General features: G+C 44.3%; 1 protein-coding gene across 2 annotated transcripts in view; it reads right to left on the reverse strand.

Moving 5' to 3' along the window:
* PLA2G4F (phospholipase A2 group IVF) overlaps positions 1-26,096 on the reverse strand; it is a 145,367-nt gene that overhangs the window by 90,436 nt on the left and 28,835 nt on the right. For both annotated transcript variants that reach the window (XM_073609670.1, XM_073609669.1), the window contains exon 3: positions 17,424-17,560. In XM_073609670.1, the coding sequence (XP_073465771.1) occupies positions 17,424-17,560 (137 nt within the window). The remainder of the gene's footprint in view (positions 1-17,423; positions 17,561-26,096) is intronic.

A 26,096-nucleotide genomic window follows, 5' to 3' on the forward strand; every position in this document is an offset into this window, starting at 1 on the left:
TTCACGTTGAAGGCAGAAAGATATTTGGCAGAGGCATAGTCGTTAACAGTCCGGGTCAATTCAGGTTGAGGGCAGAAACATGTTTGGCAGAAGCATAGTCGTTAACAGTCCGGGTCATTCACAGAAATGGCAGATAGTGGAAAAAAATCATCTTCACTGTACTAATAGTGTAGTGAAGTATGATAGCTCCGATAGCACGTTCCAATACAGAGGCCTGGTTGGGAGGGACATTGGGGCCAGTAGTATCGGGTGTCACGGCGAATTCCTCTACTTGCACACACACGACATTTTTTGGGGGGGTTTGCGACCTGTTTGGGTAAGAGGGAGGATTTCGGAAAAGTGCCTTTCATGGAGTCTGGCTAATGAATCGGAGCGAATTAGTTGAGGGGCTTGGCCTTGGGGATAGAGAAGGGCTGTGACAATGTCTTCTTGGAATTTTAGATAGGTTAGGGAACTTTGGGTGCACTTAGAAAAAATTATATATGAATTAAATAGGGCAAGTTGCATCAAATAAATGGCGACTTTCTTGTACCAAAATAGTGATCTCCTGGTGGCCAAATAGGGCTGCATCATCTGGTCGTTCATATCCACCCCCCCCCATGTATAGGTTGTACTCATGCACACATTTTGGCTTCTGTATGGGGCCTCCTCTTCTCTGAAGTTCCACCAAGGTGTCGTCATGTATTGTTGAAAGGATGTAGACATCTCTTTTTTTATCTCTCCACTTCACCGCTAGTACTTCTTCAGTCCGCATACTGGCCATTTCACCCTGCTTCAATTTCTTGGCGACCAATCTTTGTGGGAAGCCTTTGCGGTTGGTCCGTGCTGTCCCACAGGCCACAGTGTTCTTTAGGTACAAATGGCGGAAAAGTGGGAGACTAGTGTAGAAATTGTCTACATGTAGGTGGTAACCTTTCCCAAGTAATGGTTGGATCAGCTGCCAGACAATTTTGCCACTTGTTCCCATGTAGGTAGGGCATCCAGGGGGGTTTAGCTGTCTGTCTTTTCCCTCATAAATTATAAAGTCATATGTGTAACCCGTGGCCCTGTCACATGCCTTATAAAATTTTACCCCACGTCTGGCTCTTTTACTGGGGAGGTATTGTTTTATTCCGAGTCTTCCAGTGAAGTGTACCAGGGATTCATCCACACATATATTTCTATCAGGGGTAAACATCTCCTTGAAGCTGGCACAAAAAAAAAATTGATTAGGGGCCGAATTTTGAATAATTTATCGTGACTGGGATGATTTCGAGGGAGGCATTGGGCATTGTTATTGAAGTGTAAAAATCTCATGATCATCTCATAACGGGTTCTGGGCATCAATGACGAATAGACCGGCATGTGGTGGATAAGTTGGGTAGACCTGTAGGAATGGAGTTCATTTTTTTTGTCAGCCCCATGTTGAGGGTTAGGCCAAGGAAAATTTTAAATTCTTCCACGGTGAGGGGTTTCCAAACAAAAGGACGGGCAAATGAGGAACTTGGATTGTTGGCTATATGTTGGCTGGCGTATAGATTACATTGCTCCAAAATGTAGGTTAGGAGATCATTGGTAAAAAATAAATGAAAATAATAAAGTGGGGTTACATTTTCCATCTTCATCTGAGGGCCTGGCTGGGCTGTAAAAAGTGGTATTACAGGTTCTACTGATGTATCGGGCAGCCATGTTGGATACAGTAGAACATCTGGGAGGCTAGTATGGGCACTGCCTCGTTGATGGGATCCGTTGCTAGCATCTGGCCTATCTTCTAGGAAGGTTGCAGAACTGCTGGTGGATGCCTGCCTATCCCGGAGTGCTGCGCTGCTGGTGGATGCCCTAGAGTGCTGTGCTACTAGTGGATGCCTGCATATCATCCTGGAGTGCTGGGCTGCTAGTGGATGCCTGCATATCATCCTGGAGTGCTGCGCTGCTGGTGGATGCCTGCTGGTGGATGCCCTGGAGTGCTGCGCTGCTGGTGAATGTCTCCTCCTGCTCATTTCTCCTTATTCTCCTTGTTAGGATTCTATCTTCCTCTGTTTCCAACTTGGAGCCACTGCTTTCCACTGGCTCATAGTCGCTATCCGAGTCTGACGGAGAGAATTCCCCGCTACTCTCGTCCGACATACTCTGGAGTATTTGGAGAGCCTCATCTGCGCTGTAAGATCTTTTCGTCATGTTGGTGGGCAGATGTGTCAGATGGCGGGCGGCAGATGTGCCAGATGGTGGGTGGCTAGATGTGCCTGATGTTGGCGGGCAGATGTGCCTGATGTTGGCGGGCAGATGTGCCTGATGTTGGCGGGCAGATGTGCCTGATGTTGGCGGGCAGATGGCGGGTGGCAGATGTGCGTGATGGCGGGCAGCAGATGTGCCTGATGGTGTGCGGCAGATGTGCCTGATGTTGGTGGGCAGATGTGCCTGATGATTGGCGGGTAAATGTGCCTGATGATGGTGGGCGGCTGATGTGCCAGCTGATGGTGGGCGGCTGATGTGCCAGCTGATGACGGGCTGATGTGCCAGCTGATGACGGGCTGATGTGCCAGCTGATGACGGGCTGATGTGTCAGCTGATGACAGGCTGATGTGCCTGATCGTGGGCAGATGGCGGATGGCAGATGTGACAGATGGTGGGCGGCAGATGTGCCTGATGGCGGGCGGCAGATGTGCCTGATGGCGGGCGGCAGATGTGCCTGATGTTGGCGGGCGGAAGATGTGTCAGATGGCGGGCGGCAGATGTGCCTGATGTTGGCGGGCGGAAGATGTGTCAGATGGCGGGCGGAAGATGTGCCTGATGGCGGGCGGCAGATGTGCCTGATGACTGGCGGGCGGCAGATGTGCCTGATGACTGGCTGGCAGATGTGCCTGATGACTGGCGGGCAGATGTGCCTGATGACTGGCGGGCAGATGTGCCTGATGACGGGCGGGCAGATGTGCCTGATGACGGGCGGCAGATGTGCCTGATGATTGGCGGGCAGATGCGCCTGATGACTGGCGGGCAGATGCGCCTGATGACTGGCGGGCAGATGCGCCTTATGACTGGCGGGCAGATGTGCCTGATGATGACGGGCTGATGTGCCCGCTGTTGGCGGACAAATGTGCCAGTTGTTGACGGGCAGACGTTCACTGACAGGTGTTTTCACTGTTTTGGGGACACTGTGTTTTGGGGACACTAGCTGGGTGATCAGTGGGTAAACAGCAGACAAACAGCTATAAAACTCACTGATCTCCCGGCTGCAGCACAGATCTCTCTTCCTCTCCTCACTGACAGGCTCTGTGTGAGGAGAGGAAGAGATGAGAGCAGTTACAACGCTTTCTTTTTACATAACATGACGACTGTGATTGGACACAGTCATCATGTGATCAGGAGGGCCAATCACAGGGCCCTCCTGTGTTGTACTGTCTCTGGGGGGCACAGGCAGATCGGGATTGCGCCGCTGTGCGGGCACGTGGCGGCGTGATCTCCTGTCAACTGCCACCCCTCCCCCTTGTTTACCATACGATGGCTGTGATTACACACAGCCATCGTGCGGATCAGGAGGGCAAATCACATTGCCCTCCTGCCGCTCCGAGATGCGGGGTGTCCGAGTGACACGCGCGCAACGGGATCGCGCGGGAGCGCGCCCGCGCGGTCCCGCTCCTTCTGAAGGACGTTCGGGAATGTCCAGTCAGAAGGAGGGGGCTCCCACCCGGCCGTTTATGTGCGGTGGCCGGGTGGGAAGTGGTTAAAGAACTGCAGGCCTCACTTGCCTCAGGTTTCAAGGCCAAAGCCACTGCTGACCAAAAAGAACACATAGGCTCATCTCACATTTACCAAAAAACATCTTGATTATCCCCAAGACTTTTCGGCAAAAATTCTGTGGACTGATGAGACAAAAAATAGGATTTTTAAAACAGCTTACCTGTAAAATCCTTTTCTTGGAGTACATCATAGGACACAGAGCCTCAAGTAATTACTTGGTGGGTTATGGGCCTACCTTCAGGTGTTGACACTGGTATAACCAATACAGGAAGTTGACTCCCCTATATAAACCCTCCTCCTTCCAGGAGTCCTCAGTTTTTGTAGCCAAGCAATATAAGCAATATACTCTCACCCCATAAAACAGAGGGGCGGGAGCACTGTGTCCTATGATGTACTCCAAGAAAAGGATTTTACAGGTAAGCTGTTTTAAAAATCCTATTTTCTTTATCGTACATCATAGGACACAGAGCCTTAAGTAATTACTTGGTGGGATGTCCCATAGCAATACTACTTGAGCGAAGGGAGACACAACCCGTAGGGCACCCCCAGACCTTGAGGAATTATACTGCTGCCTGCAGCACACTGCGCCCGAAGGCGATATCCTCATTCCATCTTACATCTACTTGATAACATTTTGTAAATGTATGCACTGAAGACCAAGTCGCGGCCTTGCAGATCTGAGACATGGAGGCCTGGTGACGCACTGCCCAAGAAGCACCAACCTCTCTGGTAGAGTGCGCCTTAACTTGAAAAGGGGGAATCTTTCCCTTTAAATCATAAGTTTGAATTATAACCTGCCGAATCCACTTAGCCACAGTGGATTTTGACGCTGCCTGTTCTTTTTTAGGACCGTCTGGCAGAATAAATAAGACATCAGTCTTACGAATCTGAGCAGTTTTCTTTAAATAGATCTTCACTGCTCTCACCACATCAAGACAATGTAGTGACTTTTCTTCTTTGGAACATGGTTTTGGAAAAAACAATGTCAGGACAATATCTTCCTTCAGATGAAAGCCTGAAACCACTTTTGGCAAAAAGCCTGGACAAGGGTGTAACACCACTCTGTCCTCAAGAATAACCAACATGGTTTTGGAAAAAAAAGGCAGGACAATATCTTGGTTCAGGTGGAAACCTGAGACCACTTTTGGTAAAAAACCTGGACGAGGGCCCAACACCACTCTGTCCTCATGAATAACCAATTATGGCTCTTTACAGGAAAGAGCAGCCAATTCTGAAACCCTCCTTGCTGAGGATATAGCAACCAAAAATATCAGCTTCCTACTCCGAAGGACTAAGGGAACATGCTGCAATGGTTCGAATGGCGGTTTTTGTAACACTGACAAAGCTAAATTCAAGTCCCAAGGACTTAAGGGTGATTTAACTGGCGGATTAATCCGCATCACTCCTCGCATGAAACCCCGGACTAAAGAATGCGTAACAAGTGGTCTTTGAAATAAAATTGATAAGGCTGAGACTTGGCCCTTAATAGTACTCAGGGCCAACTTCATCTCTACGCCTACTTGTAGAAAGGCAAGAATTCTGCCTATAATATATCTCCGAGGGTGCAAACCCTTGGAATCACACCAGGAAACATAAGCTTTCCAGACTCTATAATGTATAGCTCTAGAAGCTGGCTTCCTAGCATTAAAGTAGAAATAACTGCCCTGGAAAGCCCACGTCTTTTCAGAATGTGGGTCTCAATAGCCAGGCCGTTAAATTTAACATAAAGTCGGATGGAATATCGGCCCCTGTGAGAGCAGGTCTGGCCTTAGTGGAAGGGACCACAGATCCTCCACTGCCATCTTTAGGACCTCTGCATACCATGACCTTCTGGGCCATGCTGGTGCTGCCAGAATTACCAGTTTTCTTTCCAGCTTGATCCTGCAAAGAAGTCAAGGCAGCAACTGAATAGGGGGAAATGCATAGATCAGTAAATGCTGATCCCACAGTATCATCAACGCATCTGTTCTGCATGTGAATGGATCCTTTGTTGTGGACACAAAGTTGACTAAATTTATGTTGCACTGGATGCTAGAAGATCTACATCCGGAGTCCCCCATCCTTGACAAACAGCCCAAAACATATCGGGGTGAATAGACCATTCCACTGGGAATAATCTGCTGGCGGCACATGTAGTGCGCGTGCCAATTCTCTATTCCCCGAATGAAGACTGCCTATGGGCACGGAAAATTTCTTTCTGCCCAAGTTAGAATATGGTTCACTTCTCTCTGCACTGAGAGATTCTTGGTGCCCCTTTTGGTGACTGATATAGGCCACAGCTGTGGCATTGACAGATTGGATCCTGTCGGGACAATCCCTTAACCTGGAAGTCCAGGCTTTTAGAGCCAGACGCACTGCCCGAATCTCTAGGATGTTGATGGGCAAGGCTCTTTCGGTTCTTGAACACTGTCCTTGGACAGTTGTCTTCTCTGTCATTGCCACTTTCCAGATAAGTGGTCTGAAGCATTTACCCTTTAGGACATTCTTTAGTAACCACCAATTGAGGTTTTGGGACACCCTTGGGGACAGCCGCATTGGCAAGTCCAAAGCTTGGATCGTTTTGTTCCAAGCAAATAGAATACAGTTTTGCAACAGTCTCGAATGGAACTGGGCAAAGGGAACTGCTTCGAATGAAGCCACCATCCCTTCTAACAACCTCATGCAAAGGTGAATGGAGGGACCTCCTTTTGACCTGACCATCCACACCAACTCTTTTATAGAGTGGTGTTTTTTGTTTTTTTTTCTGGGCAAGAAGACCCTTTTTCTGGGCTGTATCTATGATCAGACCCAAATACTGCAGCCCTTTTTTAGCGATTTTAATGGAGACTTTACTAGGTTGAGAATGCAACCCAGACCTTTCCAGGTAACTGGTTGTAATGCGTACACCTTAGTCCGAACAGCGCTTGGTCTATTAGCAATAGATTGTCTAGGTATGCCAAGACTGTTTAAGCCCTGTGCCCTTGACCTGGCTACAGGTGGGGCTAGCACCTTTGTGAACACTCAAGGTGCTGTAGCTAGGCGGAAGAGCAAGGCTATTAACTGAAATGCTGCTGTTCTACTTCGAACCGCAGAAACCTTTGGTGAGCGGGAAATATATGCATATGCAGATATGCATCCCTGATGCCAATAGGTGCTAGAAGTTTTCCTCCTTGCAGGATAGAAACTACTGACTTGATCGACTCCATATAAAGGAGCGGATCTTCAGGAACTGATTTAGATTCTTTTAGATCTAGAATGTATCTGTTGAATTTCTGTGTGACTCTGTACATGTACAGGAAACGCATGAAAAAGGCAGTGAAGGTTCCAAGGAACCTAAGAAAAAAACAGAACTATCAGCTGACTCTACTAGAGGTAGCTTGAAAGAGGCACAAATCATCTCTGTAAGAGGTTTGTACCAGCAATTTCTCAGATTGCAAGGCTGAAAAAAAGTTCAACTCTAGTTGTCTCCTCTGCAGAGGAGTACTCGGTTTGCCTTTCTTCCCGATTACCTGAGGGTAATCCTTCATCCTCTACCCACTGTTCCCTTGATAAGGGATCTCAGGTGGGGGAGGGGATCTAACACGCTTCCCATCCTTGGATAGCGGATGCGATTAAAGTCGCTAATTTTCCTTCTAGGCCCTGCAGGGCGGGGGAAAAAACGCATCTTCAATCATGTATACAGGGGCTGAATATTTTCTCCTCTTAGGCTCAGTTTCCACTATTGCAACCCCAAAGTTGCTTCATTTTACCATGATTCTTTGCCGCCGAGAATACGTCGGGGCGCGATTTTGATGCATCAGGAAACAATGCCTGTGTATTCTAGAGGTTTATGGACCTCAAGTCGCATCAAAGTGGTACCAAAGTAGTGCAGGGACTACCTTGAAGTCGCACAGATCTGAACAGTATTTCTTGGAAATCATGCCCTAGAGTCTGACGGTGGAGGCCGTCACAGCTGCCTAGAGGCAGCTGCCCCTGCGCAGGGGAAGGAATCTGTTTAAGTGACTTGTCCAAGGTCACAAGGAGCCAACGTGAGGACGAGGTCCAACGTCTTTCAGGAAGCCTCCCATGGCTACGCTGGCCGTCAGAGTAGTTAACCTGTGAGGAGTGGCTCCTTCACTAGTGAACGCCGACATGTGGATCTGAACCCATGTCTGTCAGGAAGTCTCCCATAGCTGCACTGGCCGTCAGAGTACTTAACCTGTGAGCTGTTGTGGCTTCACATTAAATAAAAGGATATTTAAACCTTCTACTGGGCAAAAGAGCTTTACTGCTAGAAATAATTTGGATGTATTTCACCAAACCTTCCCAATGAAAAGGGAAACTAGTTAGACACCCTTTTTTGCAAGATGCTTCGGCTGACCAACCCTTTTAACCACAGGGTCCTAAGCATGTGTTTTAGCACAAGCGCAAGGCGAGGCCTGGTGGATAGGGTCTTTTATGGCATCTATGGCAAAACATAGCGCCATTGGTAGGAGGATTTTAACAAAAAAATTCCAACTCCTTATCTGTTGGATGCTTAAGCAATTATGCATCTTGATGCTGGAATTTTCAGCGTCTACTGCTGGTACTTTCCAACCTTTGTGAATTTTTCCTCCATGATAGAGAACTGAGAAACTCTTTGGAGGGAAAAAATGCTTATCCAGATGATCCCATTCAGCATAAATAAGCGCTGTAAAAGGTTTTTTTTTTTTTTTTTTTAAATAAAAAGAAGGGACCTGGACTTTCAGCTTGCTCTGTTAGGAGTAGTATAAAAAGTGGAATGAACCATCTCTGTAAGAGTTTGTACCATCAATCTGTCAGAGGTTGCATAAGGTTCATCAACTGTTGTTTCCTCCGCAGAGGAAAATTTGGCTTGTTTTCCCCCGTGATCACCTGAGGATAACACCTCATCCTGTGCCCACTGTTCCCTTGGAAAAAGGGGTTTGAGGTGGGGGAGGGGGGTCTAGCATGCTTCCTATCCTCTTGGACGGAGAATGCGATTAAAGCCGCTAATCTTCCTTCTAAGCCCAACAGGGCAGAGGAGAATGCATCTTCAGTCACATACACAGGGGCTGAAGTGTGAGAAGCAGTTGCACCACCAATTGCTTCCAATGACTCACCCTGGCTAGCCATGTCAGGTATCTCCGGAGAGTATGACAGTGTGGAGGCATGACTGGAGTTCCCAGCCCCTGGGGGTGGAATCCTTGGTACCTTTGTGGTACACTGGAAATCAAATGTGCTAAGCACAACAGCAGAGGCACTTTAACAAATTATGGTATTTGCTGAACAATAGTTTTAGCAAAAGAAAACAATGTCACCATAAGGATCAGGCTTTGATGCTGAGTACCATAATATTTCCTGTGCTGGAAATGCCTGTTTACACACCTTTACATGCCCAGTGCTCCTGAGTCTCTTAGTGTGACAGACTTCTGTCTTCAGCATATGAACTAAGAGCGTCTGTGTTAAGCCTCAGGTGAGAACCTGATTACACATAAGTGTCAGCTGTTACCGCATCTCTCCAGGAGGAGAGGGGAGGGGGAGGGGAATTTTTATCAGCAGTGTTTGTTAAGCTCCTAGTTTTAAAGGAAGACTTCACTTTATACAAAAAAATGCAAATGCCTGGTTTTGTATGTTCATAAACTACTGCTGTAACCCCTTTAGATCCCTCAGAAGAGGAACACCATCTGTTCAATTAAGAACTCCCCTCTGGCTGCAGGGACCACACCCGCTGCTATAGCCAGACACAGAGCTGCTGAAAAAGGCATCGTACTAGGCAAGTGTAATGTACTCCCTCTAGGGGAGACATTTTAAGGCATACAGTTATACATTTTATATGTGTATATATATATATATATATATATATATATATATATATATATATATATATATATATATAATGTATTTTTTGGAGAAAAAGGCATAGGTGGACTTTTTACAGTTCCTAGGATTCTCCCCTTACCTTATCCTCGCTGCAGGATATTGCTGATTTAACAGACAGATCCAACCTTCACCCATCACAGCGGGCAGCGTAGTTAAACCTTCAAAGACTGGGGCCCTTTTTAAAGGGTATCCGCTCCTTATAGCACCCCTCAGGAACAACTTTAGGTAATATGGAAAAACCAAAAAGAGTCCTGGTTCCTAGGGTGCAGCTCTCAAAGAGAAGCTTACAGGCAAAACCTCGTTCTTCAATGCGAGGCCCAGGTACCATCCTATGGCCTCAGTGGCGAGGATGGATCCGGTTGTGAAGGTTTTTTAAATCCAGCATGGATCCCTCCCAGGAGCTCCTCAGAGCACAACTTCACTCGTGACCAACACCTTAGACACTGGCGAAAAAACTGAGGACTCCTGGAAGGAGGAGGGGTTATATAGGCGAGTCAACTTCCTGTATTGGTTATACCAGTGTCAACACCTGAAGGTAGGCCCATAACCCACCAAGTAATTACTTGAGGCTCTGTGTCCTATGATGTACGATAAAGAAACTTAACTTTTTGGAAGGTGTGTGTCCCGTTACATCTGGCATAAAACTAATACAGCATTTCATAACAAGAACATCATACCAACAGTCAGACATGGTGGTGGTAGCATGATGGTCTGGGGCTGCTTTGCAGCTTCAGGACCTGGACGACTTACCATAATTAACCACTTGCCGACTGCCTCACACAGATATACTGCGGCAGAATGGCACGGGCGGGCAAAGTAACATATGCGATCGGACCCCCCCCCCGGTGCCCGAGGCGGTTGGCATCTGTCCCAGAGCGATCAGAGGTGAGGGGGAGGCCATCCATTCGTGGCCACCCCCTGGCCATCGCTCCCTGCCAGTGAAAATCTTCCTCTGCTGCTGTATAGTAAACAGCGACAGAGAAAGTGATGTCATCGCTCCTCGGCGCGGTATTTTCCGTTCCGGCGCTGAGGAGAGAAGACATCTGAGTAAGTGCACAACACAACACATCACAGTAAAAGACACCAGGCACACTTTACACCCCCCAATCACCCCCTGACTGATCCCCCCCCCCCCGCCGTCACAGTAACACCAAGCAGTTTTTTTTTTTTTTCCCTGATTACTGCATTGGTGTCAGTTTGTGACAGTTAGAAGTGGTAAGGCAGTTAGTGTTAGCCCCCTTTAGGGCTAGGATACCCCCCTAATCCCCCTAATAAAGTTTTAACCTCTTGATCACCCCCCTGTCGCCAGTGTCACTAAGCGATTGTTATTCTGATCGCTGTATTAGTGTCACTGGTGACACTAGTTAGGGAGGTAAATATATAGGTTCATCGTCAGCGTTTTATAGCGTCAAGGACCCCCATATACTACCTAATAAAGGTTTTAACTCCTTGATTGCCCCCTAGTTAACCCTTTCACCAGTGATCACTGTATAACTGTTACGGGTGACGCTGGTTAGTTAGTTCATTTTTTATAGTGTCAGGGCACCTGCCGTTTATTACCAAATAAAGGTTTAGCCCCCTGATCGCCCGGCGGTGATATAAGTTAGGTTTTAGGGTCAGATAGGGTCTGCGTCACCCCAAGCAGCGTCAGGTTAGCGCCAGTACCGCTAACACCCACACACGCAGCATGCGCCTCCCTTAGTGGTATAGTATCTGAACGGATTAATATCTGATCCGATCAGATCTATACTGGCGTCCCCAGCAGTTTATAGTTCCCAAAAACGCAGTGTTAGCAGGATCAGCCCAGATACCTGCTAGCACCTGCGTTTTGCCCCTCCGCCAGGCCCAGCCCAGCCCACCTAAGTGCAGTATCGATCGATCACTGTCACTTACAAAACACTAAACACATAACTGCAGTGCTTGCAGAGTCAGGCCTGATCCCTGCGATTGCTAACAGTTTTTTTGGTAGCGTTTTGGTGAACTGGCAAGCACCAGCCCCAGGCAGCGTCAGGTTAGTGCCAGTAGCGCTAACACCCACGCATGCACCATACACCTCCCTTAGTGGTATAGTATCTGAACGGATTAATATCTGATCCGATCAGATTTATACTAGTGTCCCCAGCAGTTTAGGGTTCCCAAAAACGTAGTGTTAGCAGGATCAGCCCAGATACCTGCTAGCACCTGCGTTTTGCCCCTCCGCCCAGCTCAGCCCACCCCATCGAAGTGCAGTATCGATCGATCACTGTCACTTACAAAACACTAAACACATAACTGCAGCATTCGCAGAGTCAGGCCTGATCCCTGTGATCGCTAACAGTTTTTTTGGTAGCGTTTTGGTGAACTGGCAAGCACCAGCGCCAGGTTAGTGCCAGTAGCGCTAACACCCACGCACGCACCGTACACCTCCCTTAGTGGTATAGTATCTGAACGGATCAATATCTGATCAGATCAGATCTATACTAGTGTCCCCAGCAGTTTAGGGTTCCCAAAAACGCAGTGTTAGCGGGATCAGACCAGATACCTGTTAGCACCTGCTTTTTGCCCCTCTGCCCAGCCCAGCCCACCCAAGTGCAGTATTGATCGATCACTGTCACTTACAAAACACTAAACACATAACTGCAGCGTTCGCAGAGTCAGGCCTGATCCCTGCGATCGCTAACAGTTTTTTTGGTAGCGTTTTGGTGAACTGGCAAGCACCAGTGGCCTAGTACACTCCGGTCGTAGTCAAACCAGCACTGCAGTAACACTTGGTGACGTGGCGAGTCCCATAAGTGCAGTTCAAGCTTGTGAGGTGGCAAGCACAAGTAGTGTCCCACTGACACCAAGAAGAAGACAAACAGGCCCGTCGTGCCCATAATGCCCTTCCTGCTGCATTTGTCAATCCTAATTGGGAACCCACCACTTCTGCAGCACCCGTGCTTCCCCCATTCACATCCCCAACCAAATGCAGTCGGCTGCATGAGAGGCATTTTTATGTCCTCCCAAGTACCCCTACCCAGCGAACCCCCCCAAAAAAGATGCTGTGTCTGCAGCAAGCGCGGATATAGGCGTGACACCCGCTATTATTGTCCCTCCTGTCCTGACAATCCTGGTCTTTGCATTGGTGAATATTTTGAACGCTACCATACACTAGTTGAGTATTAGCGTAGGGTACAGCATTGCACAGACTAGGCACACTTTCACAGGGTCTCCCAAGATGCCATTGCATTTTGAGAGACCCGAACCTGGAACCGGTTACAGTTATAAAAGTTACAGTTACAAAAAAAAGTGTAAAAAAAAAAAAAAAAACAAAAACACAAAAAAATATATAAAATAAAAAAAAAAAATAGTTGTCGTTTTATTGTTCTCTCTCTCTCTATTCTCTCTCTATTGTTCTGCTCTTTTTTATTTTTTATTTTTTTTATTTTTTTATTTATTTTTATTTATTCTATTCTGCAATGTTTTATTCTTATTATGTTTTATCATGTTTGCTTTTCAGGTATGCAATTTTTTATACTTTACTGTTTACTGTGTTTTATTGTTAACCTTTTTTTGTCTTCAGGTACGCCATTCAGCTGCAGCGCGGATTTATTTATCTTGACAGCAACAGCGTTTGCTCCCACGATATATAAAGCCGTGACTCCAGCGGAGGTGATATATGCCAAAGCATGGGGGCAGCAGGGGCGGAGGAGCAATTTGCTCCTAACTTTTGGGGCAGATGCCCCCATGCTTCGGCATATATAAATGGTGCATGTATGCCCATCATTAGAAGTGGGTGGACGAAGGGAGGTATTCTAATGGTGGGCATACCCACCGATCAATCTCTTTTTTTCGTTCAGCCCACAGGCTGCATTAAAAAAAAAAAGATTGCAATATATGCCCAACAAGGACCAGCAACGTACTGGTATGTTGCTGGACTTTGAGTGGGTATACCAGAATGATGCCTGCAGGTTTAGGTATCATCTTGGTATCATTCTTTTCAGCCAGCGGTCGGCTTTCATGTAAAAGCAATCCTAGCAGCTAATTAGCCTCTAGACTGCTTTTCAGGTTCCCAACAGGAAAATGCAGCCGGTGATTCAGCCAGCTGACCATAGGGCTGATCAGAGACCAGAGTGGCTCCAAACATCTCTATGGCCTAAGAAACCGGAAGCTACAAGCATTTCATTACTTAGATTTCGCCGGATGTAAACAGCGCCATTGGGAAATTGGGAAGGCATTTTATCACACCGATCTTGGTGTGGTCAGATGCTTTGAGGGCAGAGGAGAGATCTAGGGTCTAATAGACCCCAATTTTTTCAAAAAAGAGTACCTGTCACTACCTATTGCTATCATAGGGGATATTTACATTCCTTGAGATAACAATAAAAATGATTAAAAAAAAATGAAAGGAACAGTTTCAAAATAAGATAGCAAAAAAATAATAAAGAAAAAAATAAAAAATAAAAAAGCACCCCTGTCGCCCCCTGCTCTCACGCAAAGGCGAACGCAAGCGTCGGTCTGGCGTCAAATGTAAACAGCAATTGCACCATGCATGTGAGGTATCACTGCGAAGGTCAGATCGAGGGCAGTAATTTTAGCAGTAGACCCCCTCTGTAAATCTAAAGTGGTAACCTGTAAAGGCTTTTAAAGGCTTTTAAAAATGTATTTAGTTTTTCGCCACTGCACGTTTGTGCGCAATTTTAAAGCATGTCATGTTTGGTATCCATGTACTCAGCCTAAGATCATCTTTTTTATTTCATCAAACATTTGGGCAATATAGTGTGTTTTAGTGCATTAAAATTTTAAAAAGTGTGTTTTTTCCCCAAAAAATGGTTTGAAAAATCGCTGCGCAAATACTGTGTGAAAAAAAAAATGAAACACCCACCATTTAATCTGTAGGGCATTTGCTTTAAAAAAAAAAATATGTTTGGGGGTTCAAAGTAATTTTCTTGCAAAAAAAAATAATTTTTTCATGTAAACAAAAAGTGTCAGAAAGGGCTTCGTCTTCAAGTGGTTAGAAGAGTGGGTGATGTGTGACATAAGCTTCTAAATGTTTTGCATAAAATGCCAGGACAGTTCAAACCCCCCCCCAAATGACCCCATTTTGGGAAGTATACACCCCAAGCTATTTGCTGAGAGGCATGTCGAGTCCATGGAATATTTTATATTGTGACACAAGTTGCGGGAAAAAGACCAATTTTTTTTTTTGCACAAAGTTGTTACTAAATGATATATTGCTCAAACATGCCATGGGAATAAGTGAAATTACACCCCAAAATACATTCTGTTGCTTCTCCTGAGTATGGGGATACCACATGTGTGAGACTTTTTGGGAGCCTAGCCGCTTACGGGACCCCGAAAACCAAGCACCGCCTTCAGGGTTTCTAAGGGCGTAAATTTTTGATTTCACTCATCACTGCCTATCACAGTTTCGGAGGCCATGGAATGCCCAGGTGCCACAAAATCCACCCAAATGACCCCATTTTGGAAAGTAGACACCCCAAGCTGTTTGCTGAGAGGTATAGTGAGTATTTTGCTGACCTCACTTTTTGTCACAAAGTTTTAAAATTGAAAAAAGAAAACAAAATGTTTTTTCTTGTCTTTCTTCATTTTCAAAAACAAATGAGAGCTGCAAAATACTCACCATGCCTCTCAGAAAATAGCTTGGGGTGTCTACTTTCCAAAATGGGGTCATTTGGGGGGGTTTGTGCTATCTTGGCATTTTATGGCCTTTGAAACTGTGATAGGTAGTGAGGAGTGAATCAAAAACTTACACTCTTAGAAATCCTGAAGGCGGTGATTGGTTTTCGGGGCCCCGTATGCAGCTAGGCTCCCAAAAAGTCCTACACATGTGGTATCCCCGTACTCAGGAGAAGCAGCAGAATGTATTTTGGGGTGCAATTTCACATATGCCCATGGCATGTTTGAGCAATATATCATTTAGTGACAACTTTGTGCAAAAAAAAAAAAATTGTCATTTTCCCGCAACTTGTGTCAAAATATAAAATATTCCATGGACTCAACATGCCTCTCAGCAAATAGCTTGGGGTGTCTACTTTCCAAAATGGGGTCATTTGGGGGGGGTTTGTGCCATCTGGGCATTTTATGGCCTTCAAAACTGTGATAGGTAGTGAGGAGTGAAATCAAAAATTTACGCCCTTAGAAATCCTGAAGGCGATGATTGGTTTTCGGGGCCCCGTATGCAGCTAGGCTCCCAAAAAGTCCCACACATGTGGTATCCCCATACTCAGGAGAAGCAGCTAAATGTATTTTGAGGTGCAATACTACATATGCCCATGGCCTGTGTGAGCAATATTTCATTTAGTGACAACTTTTTGTAAATTTTTTTTTTTTTTGTCATTATTCAATCACTTGGGACAAAAAAAAATAATATTGAATGGGCTCAACATGCCTCCCAGCAATTTCCTTGGGGTGTCTACTTTCCAAAATGGGGTCATTTGGGGGGGGGGGGGTTGTACTGCCCTGACTTTTTATCACCTCAAGAAATGACATAGGCAGTCATAAACTAAAAGCTGTGTAAATTCCAGAAAATGTACCCTAGTTTGTAGACGCTATAACTTTTGCGCCAACCAATAAATATACGCTTATTGACATTTTTTTTACCAAAGACATGTGGCCGAATACATTTTGCCCTAAATGTATGACTAAAATTGAGTTTATTGAATTTTTTTTATAACAAAAAGTAGAAAATATAATTTTTTTTTCAAAATGTTCGGTCTTTTTCCGTTTATAGCGCAAAAAATAAAAACGGCAGAGGTGATCAAATACCATCAAAAGAAAGCTCTATTTGTGGGAAGAAAAGGACGCAAATTTCGTTTGGGTACAGCATTGCATGACCGCGCAATTAGCAGTTAAAACGACACAGTGCCAAATTGTAAAAAGTTCTCTGGTCAGGAAGGGGGTAAATCCTTCCGGGGCTGAAGTGGTTAATAGAACCATGAATTCTGAGCTCTACCAGAAAATCCTAAAGGAGAATGTCTGGCCATCAGTTTGTGACCTCAAACTCAAGTGCACTTGGGTTATGCAGCAGGACAATGATCTGAAAACACAACAGCAAGTCCACCTCCAAATGGTTCAAACAAAGCAAAATTTAGGTTTTGGAGTAGCCTAGTCAAAGCCCGGACTTAAATCCAATTGAGATGCTGTATCATGACCTTACACAGGCCGTTCATGTTGAAAAACCCTCCAATGTGGCTGAATTAAAACAATTCTGCAAAGAAGAGTAGGCCAAAATTGCTCCACAGCAATGTGAAAGACTCATTGGCAGTTATCGCAAATGCTTGATTGCAGTTGTTGCCACCAAGGGTGGCACAACCAGTTATTAGGTTTAGGGGGCAATTACTTTTTCACATAAAGCCAAGCAGGTTTGGACAGCTTTTTTGCCTTAATAAATGAAGCCATCATTTAAAAACTGCATTTTGTATTTACTGAAGTTATCTTTGTGTAATAATAAAATTTGTGATGTGAAGGTACAATGTATATGTAAAGCGCTACGTAAATTGACGGCACTATATAAGTATCTTAAATAATAATAATAATAATAATAATAATAATAAAGGGCATGAGGGTGCATACTGTGGTGCCAGTAGATGAAGGGTAGAAGAAGGAGGGGAAGAAAAGGGGAAGAGAAGAAGTAGATCAAAGCGAGGAAGACATCTGACTGTGATTGGTGATTGGCCATACACTGACAGGTTCCACGCTGTACAGCACAGATTGACAAATCTGCAGTTCCTAGCTATTGTATTCTGACAGCCAGCATGGGCCACTGTTGGAATACTTGAATAGCAGATGCATTTCATTAGATGCAGCTGCTGTTCAGCTGACAATTTTCTGCCCAGCTTCTTTGATTTTTTTAATACCAGATAGAATTCCATTTCAATAGCTCTCACCTTTATTGCTCCATGAATACGATAGTGGAAGCTTTCATGCCACTCAGGGTCACTGGAATTGTAAACAACCTTTGTCCGGGAAGGAACAGAAGATGCTGTGGGGAGTTGTAGCTGAACATAGCAATCTGCAGCTGACACTGGAGACAGATAACAATGGAAATATTTAACAACAGATTTAAGACCCTGGTAATATATCTGTAATTATTTCAGTGAGTTACCAAAAACTACTTTGCTCTAAACCCCATAGTTCTCAGTTACTCAACATTTGCGATTAAAATGGAGAGAATTCCCTGGATTGTTCTGTTTAAGTCTGCTTGGACAGTCAGAGCATACAGGGCATCGCCTAATTTTTTAAGTCATCCATAACTTTTGTAGTAAACCTGTTTTTCTTTAAGATCAATAAAAAAATTAATTGATTATACATTATTGTACATAACTGTATCCATAATATTTTCCTAACATTTTTGATTATTTAAAATGAGGTAAAATCTCTAAATAGTATAGAGATGCAATTGCTGGTGTAGCCCTATGCCTAATTTCAGCTTTACTGAAATTGAAGGGAAAATTCACCTTTGTTCTCCTCCAGTTAATTTTTTTCATAAATCCCCACTTACCCAATAATAGGTTGTTTTCGATTCTGATACCCACCCAGCAGATCCAGCATTATCCTGCTGCAATTTAGCTGCTCCATTGACACCACCAGAGTCCCAAACTGGCATCTTCTTTTATGATGTCATTGGGAGACTGCTGTCTCTTCTGGATTCAGGCAACCACCCCCGATCATGAACCAACAGGTCTGGCCTGCCCTCCCCCTCTGTCTGCTGAATGGAAGCTGATGCCTCCTGGGATATGTGTTCTGCATATAATTTTTTAATATTTTAAATATACAGAGTAAGCACACCACATAACAAGAATACTTTGCAATAAAGTGACATAGTTACATAGTTACATAGTAGGTGAGGTTGAAAAAAGACACAAGTCCATCAAGTCCAACCTATGTGTGTGATTATATGTCAGTATTACATTGTGTATCCCTGTATTTTGCGGTCATTCAGGTGCTTATCTAATAGTTTCTTGAAACTATTGATGCCCCCCGCTGAGACCACCGCCTGTGGAAGGGAATTACACATCCTTGCCGCTCTTACAGTAAAGAACCCTCTACGTAGTTTACGGTTAAACCTCTTTTCTTCTAATTTTAATTAGTGGCCACAAGTCTTGTTAAACTCCCTTCTGCAAAAAAGTTTTATCCCTATTGTGGGGTCACCAGTATGGTATTTATATATTGAAATCATATCCCCTCATAAGCGTCTCTTCTCCAGAGAGAATACGTTCAGTTCTCGCAACCTTTCCTCATAACTAATATCCTCCAGATGCAATACAAAAGTTATCCCCGCACTAGTTTAGGTCTCACCAGGTGTAAAGCTGATCTTGCTCTCCAGAGATGAGAGGTTCCAGGCGCTGGCTCATGCTAGTAAAGACTATGTGCAAATGAGAAGATCTGGACAGCCGCACTCCAGGAAGTAATAATCCAAGTTTCTTTATTTTAAAATCAGGAACAAATCAGATACAGGACATCATAGACAGAGTGTACAAATCATAGGCTAATGCGTTTCACACTTGTCCAAGTGCTTACTCATATGAGTAAGCACTTGGACAAGTGTGAAACGCGTTAGCCTATGGCATTTTTGACACATTTTTGGGACCAGTGTCATTTATACAGCAATCAGTGCTATAAAAATGCACCGATTCCTGTGTAAATGACACTGGCAGTGAAGGGGTTAACCATTAGAGGGCGGGGAGGGGTTAAGTCAGTACTAGGGAGTGTTTCTAACTGTAGGGGGGATGGGCTAGCTGTGACACATTGCTGATCTCTGCTCCCGATGACAGGGAGCAGAGATCAGTGAGACTGTCACTAGGCAGAACGGGGAGATGCTTGTTTACATCAGCATCTCCCCGTTCCTCCTCTCTGTGAGGCGATCGCGGGTATCCCGGCGGCGATCAAGTCCGCGGAACCCGCGACCTGACTCACGGAGCTACTGGCCGGCATGCGCGTGTGCCGCCGGCGCGCACGCAATGGCACGGCGGGGAATTCAAATGGGACTTACAGGTACGCCCGTCGGGAAGTGGTTAAACAGTGTTAGTTAGGAGCAGGATAAGCTTCTTTAAAGAGAAGGGTTTTCATGGATCATCTAAAGATGGATAGATTAGGGGACAGTCGGACAGATTGGGGTAGGGAGTTCCAAAGGATGGGAGAAGCTCTAGAGAAATTCTGGAGGCGAGCATGGGAGGAGGTGACAAGGCAGCTAGAGAGCATGAGGTCTTGGGACTGATAGATGTGCCATTGATCTTGACAGATAAGTCAGGGGAAGGGGCACGTGGGGGAGGAAATATTAAGAGCTCAGTTTTAGATAGATTCAGTTTGAGGAAGTGGTTTGACATCCAGGCTGATATGTCTGTGATGCGTGAGGAGATTGATGGGGTGAGCTGAGGGGCAGAGAGATAATGATACCGTTCTCATTACTAAAATCTTGTATATAGTCCCTTATCATGCCCTCCAGGAGTTTACATACTATTGATGTTAGGCCAACTGGTCTGTAATTCCCGAGGATATATTTTGGGCCCTTTTTAAATATTGGTGCTACATTGGCTTTTCTCCAATAAGCTGGTACCATTCCAGTCAGTAGACTGTCAGTAAAAATTAGGAACAATGGTCTGGCAATTACTTGACTGAGTTCCCCAAGTTCCCTCGGGTGCAAGCCATCTGGTCCCAGTGATTTATTAATGTTAAGTTTCCCAAGTCTAATTTTAATTCTGTCCTCTGTTAACCATGGAGGTGCTTCCTTTGATGTGTCATGAGGATAAACACTGCAGTTTTGGTTACTGAAGCTCCTCGATTCCCTTGTGAAGACTGAGGAGAAGAATAAATTAAATACCATCGCCATCTCCCCATCCTTTGTAACCAGATGTCCTTCCTCATTCTTTATGGGGCCAATATGGTCTGTCCTACCTTTTTTACTGTTCACATACTAAAAGAATTTCTTGGGATTTTTTTTGCTCTCCTCCGCTATGTGTCTTTCGTGTTCTATCTTAGCCGTCCTTATTGCACCCTTACATTTCTTGCATTCTTTATAAAGTCTGAATGCTGATGATGATCCCTCAACCTTGTATTTTTTGAAGGCCTTCTCCTTTGCTTTTATATGCATTTTTACATTGGAGATAAGCCATCCAGGACTTTCGTTCGCTCTTTTAAATGTATTACCCAATGGGATGCATTGACTAATGCCCTTATTTAATATGCTATTAAAGTAAGTTGTATTCATATAAGCACAATTATAATAGGTACAAATAGCATAATACAGCAAAGGTAATTGTTCCACTGTTAATTCCAATCTATAGCCAAAAAAAGAATACATGCATATATGCAGATGAGGTTAGCACCACTTAGTCATATACAGTGCTTTGAAAAAGTATTCATACCCCTTGAAATTTGTTACAACTAAAAACGTAAATGTATTTTATTGGGATTTTATATGATAGACCAACACAAAGTGGCACATAATTGTGAAGTGGAAGGAAAAGGATAAATAGTTTTCCAAATTTTTTACAAAGAAATATCTGAAAAGTGTGGTGTGCATTTGTATTCAACCCCCCAGTCAATTAATTTTTACTGACAGTCTACTGACTGGAATGGTACCAGCTGATTGGAGAAAAGCCAATGTAGCACCAATATTTAAAAAAAGGGCCAAAATACATCCCTGGAAATTACAAATCAGTTAGCCTAACATCAATAGTATGCAAGCTCTTGGAGGGGATGATTAGGGACTATATACAAGATTTTAGTAATGAAAAAGGTATCATTAGCAGTAATCAGCATGGATTCATGAAGAACCGTTCTTGCCAAACCAATCTATTAACCTTCTATGAGGAGGTGAGCTGCCATCTAGATAAAGGAAGGCCCGAAGACGTGGTGTATCTGGATTTTGCAAAAGCATTTGACACAGTTCCCCATAAACGTTTACTGTACAATGTAAGGTCTGTTGGCATGGACAATAGGGTGAGTACATGGATTGAAAACTGGCTACAAGGGTGAGTTCAGAGGGTGGTGATAAATGGGAAGTACTCAGAATGGTCAGGGTGGGTAGTGGGGCCCCCCAGGGTTCTGTGCTGGGACCAATCCTATTTAATTTGTTCATAAACGACTTGGAGGATGGGGTAAACAGTTCAATCTCTGTATTTGCAGACGATACTAAGCTAAGCAGGGCAATAACTTCTCTGCAGGATGTGGAAAACTTGCAAGAAGATCTGAACAAATTAATGGGTTGGGCAACTACATGGTTAATGAGATTTAATGTGGAAAAATGTAAAATAATGCATTCTACTCACTGGGGGGGAGAACCTCTGTGGGAATCAAGGATGGAAAAGGACCAGGGGATCCTAGGAGATGATAGACTCAGCAATGGCATGCAATGCCGAGCTGCTGCTAACAAAGCAAACAGAATATTGGCATGCATTAAAAAGGGGATTAACTCAAGAGATAAAGCAATATTTCTCCCACTCTACAAGACTCTGGTCTGGCCTCACCTGGAGTATGCTGTGCGGTTCTGGGCACCAGTCCTCAGGAAGGATGTACTGGAAATGGAGCGAGTACAGAGAAAGGCAACAAAGCTAATAAAGGGACTGGAGGATATTACTTATGAAGAAAGGTTGCGAGCACCAAACTTATTCTCTCTGGAGAAGAGACACTTGAGAGGGGATATGATTTCAATTTACAAATACCATACTGGTGACCCCACAATAGGGATAAAACTTTTCCGCGGAAGGGAGTTTAATAAGACACGTGGCCACTCATTAAAATTAGAAGAAAAGAAGTTTAACCTTAAACTGCGTAGAGGGTCCTTTACTGTAAAGAACCCCTGAGGACGTTGCTACGCAGCTATCTATAGAGTCGGCTTATGCTCATCTGTCCTTCCCGGGAACACTGCGGGAGCGGTGAGAGGTTAGAGGGCAATGCACGACTGACATAGTATTGATTTTACATGGCCTTATATTATGCAAACATTGTGAGTGTTTTTTTTTGTGAGATAATTAATAAATTATTGTTGTACTGGATTACGCTATGTGGAATTTTTTTATCTATTGCTTGCCATGAGCAAAATACAGATGAAGTGTCCAGTGAACAGCGATTATCCCTTTGATTGATAAGCGTGTTAATCAGCAGGGTCTGTTAAGTGGATTACCTACAGGGCTGTGGCCAAAGTGGTGTGGTGATGGAGACTTGGGATCGCTGCTAATATTTTCTTCCACGATCGTCTAGTTTATACTCACCTGCCTTTTTTTAATGGACTTTCACTGAGTGGATCAGCATTTGATACTTTGTTTAAGTGGACTCTTAAGCAATTTCATTGATATTTTTTATATATTTGCTATTTTTGCACTAGCGCTGCTAATGTTTTACAAATTTTTCTTTGACATATATTTGATGCATCTCATTTTAGTATAGCAGCTGCTGACTATTGTTTTATCAATATTTTCTCTGTGTGCGCTGAGGGAGGGATGCTGAACATAGTTTTTTTCATCTCTCATTTTTTATTTCCATGACTTGCAGTGTTGCTAACCGTCAGTATTTTTACTGGCAGCCAATAATAAAAAGTGGCACTTTTCTCCTGCCAGTAAATGCCAGTGACAGGAAAAGGTTGCTAGTAAAAAATATGTCTGTGACGCTCCGCCAAGACCACCCGAGTGCCTGCTACAGTGTGTTCACATGGCATGGGTCTAGCGGATGCAGTGCCTGTGCGTGTCCTGTGACGTCATGGTGCAAGGGAGCCGAGCAGCATGGCCGGACCTTGGGTGTGCGGCAGTGTTGCCAACCGTCAGTATTTTTACTGGCAGCCAGTAAAAAACGGGCACTTTTCTCCTGCCAGTAAATGCCAGTGACAGGAAAAGTTTGCCAGTTAAAAATATGGCTGTGACACTTGACTTGGAACTGCACATGCACAGTTCCAGTCAAGAGGCAGCTGAGAGCCTGCTACAGTGTGTTCAGGCGGTGCCATTGGGGGGGTCGAGTCTGGCGGAGGTGGTGCCTGAGCATGTCGTGTGATGTCATGGTGCAGGGGAGCCGAGCAGAGTGGCTGGAACCTCATGTATGGGTCTGCAGGACATGAGCAAGGCAAGCTGGGAGTGGGACTGTCAGTGCTGTTTGGACTAGAATGGACTTGAGGGACCACCTGACATGGAGAGAGACTGTCCCTGAGCGTCTTACTCACTATAACGAAAATAAAATAAGAAATATGTTTTTTTGCCTTAATATCTACCTTAAATCACATTGCTAATTGCATATTGTACTTGTTTGTAGCCTAAATACTGACATTTTCACTTAAAACTGATTTTGTAACTGTTGGAAATGCCAGTAAGAACTTGGCTGTGCCAGTAAGTTTTGGGTGTCGTGTCAGTAATTTTCAATCTGGTAGGTTGGCAACACTGATGTCTTGGTAGATTTGCAGTTGTATTTAAAAAAGATAGGGACAAAGGTCCCAAAAGGTATTCTTCAGAGAGGATACAGACAGTGTAAAGGACTAATTTAACTTTATTTAATTGTACAAAAACAAATAAATACTTGCAACAATACTTGTCCAAAATAGTGGAAAAGTTTCCAAATCCCTCCTCCAAACACATTTAATTAAAATTAAGACAAGAAGGTCTTAATGGAACACCGGTGTCCATAACAAATCCAGCTATACACATCAGTCACCCATCTCACACACACGGTTCAATCTGATTGTTGTATATTCAACGCAGATTGGCCTGGTAACTCAATAGAGACAAAAGTCACTGATATAGATGAGATTAGCCAGCGGTGATTTTGTATAGAGAGTTCGTGTGTTCCGCTCAGCAAGTAACTTCCACTCAAACTTGTAAAGCAGCAATGCATGTGGATTTTAAAATCGCACAGATTTAAAAGCGCAGGTCATTGGTTGCTATGTAGGTATGGATCACAATTGATTAATCAGGGATAACATCTGTCAACGGATGTTCAGCAAGTAACTTCCACTCAGACTTGTAAAGCAACAATGCATATGGATTTCAAAATCGCACAGTTTGAAAAGCGCAGGTCATTGGTTGCTATGTAGGTATGGATCACACTTGATTAAATCAGGAATAACATCGGTCAAAGGATGTTCAGCAAATAACTTCCACTCAGACTTGTAGAGCAGCAATGCATATGGATTTCAAAATCGCACAGTTTGAAAAGCGCAGGTCACTGGTTGCTATGTAAGTATGGATCACAATTGATTAATCAAGGATAACATCGGTCAAAGGGTGTTCAGCACGTAACTTCCACTCAGACTTGTAAAGTAGCAATGTATATGGATTTCAAAATCGCACAGTTTGAAAAGATGGTGATAGATCTGAATTGTAAATTGAGATATGCTTTGGAGGAACAACTTGTTACAAAAAAAGAATACGACTATCTGACTGTGCAGGAGTTCAATATCCCGACTTTTTATACGATCCCAAAGCTTCATAAATCCATGTCTAAACCGCCAGGGCGACTAATCGTGTCGGCCATAAAAGGTCCCCTAGAAAGAGTGGGAAAATATGTGGATACTCTGATAAAAGAACTAGTACAGGACCTACCTTCCTTTGTTCAAGACACCCATGATGTCCTTCGGAAACTGGAGAACTTCACTCTCCCACCCTAGACCCTATTGGTGGGAATAGATGTGGAGTCGCTATACACTTCCATTCCACATCAATGGGGACTTAGGGCTGTCTATCATTTTTTGGAAACAAAATTTCCATTACTTGCTCCACAAAATGAATTTATTGTGGATATCCTCCAATTCATGCTTGAACATAACTGTTTTCAATTTTTAGGGGTTAAACTACCGACAGATAAGAGGCACGGCAATGTGAGCCCCTTGGGCCCCCTCCTATGTGTTTGCACCTGGGTCTCTGGCAGGGGGCATCTCGTTTATTCCTCGTCGATGTACTTCAGCCACTGTTTGTTGTGGCTAAGGTACATCGATGACGTGTTTATGGTATGGGGGGCACACCCCAAGATCTCATTCTCTTCATTGATGAACTTAACGACAATGACCGTAACATCCGACTTACCCTTTCCTATGATTTGATGAAACTGCCGTTTCTGGATCTTACCATATATGCGGAGGAGGGTAGAATCAAGACAAAAACTTTCAGGAAGGAAACAGCGGCCAACACACTTCTGTTGGCCTCTAGTCACCATCCAAAATCCCTTGTACAAGGAATTCCCATCGGTCAGTTTCTACGTATAAAGCAAAACTGTTCTGATTTGGAGAATTTCAAGAATGAGTCACGGGAACTATATGAAAGGTTCCGTGACAGAGGCTACTCACATACCTCTATCAGAAGAGCCAAAAAGAGAGCCTTCCAGACAGCAAGGGGTGAACTTTTGACTAAAAATAGAGCACAAACCCACAACACGAGCCAAAACAATCATCAAAAAAATATGAAATCCACTCCACTAAGAATAATCACCCGTTACGGAGCACAATGGGACCAAATTAAAAATATTCTCAACCAACATTGGCACATTTTAGCGGATGCTCCAATCCTTGGTAACTTTGTGGGTGATAGACCACTCCTCACAGCCAAAAGGGCACCAAACCTAAAAGACAGGTTGGTACACTCTGA

Source organism: Aquarana catesbeiana, linkage group LG13, assembly GCF_042186555.1.
Source record: "Aquarana catesbeiana isolate 2022-GZ linkage group LG13, ASM4218655v1, whole genome shotgun sequence".
NCBI lineage: Eukaryota > Metazoa > Chordata > Amphibia > Anura > Ranidae > Aquarana > Aquarana catesbeiana.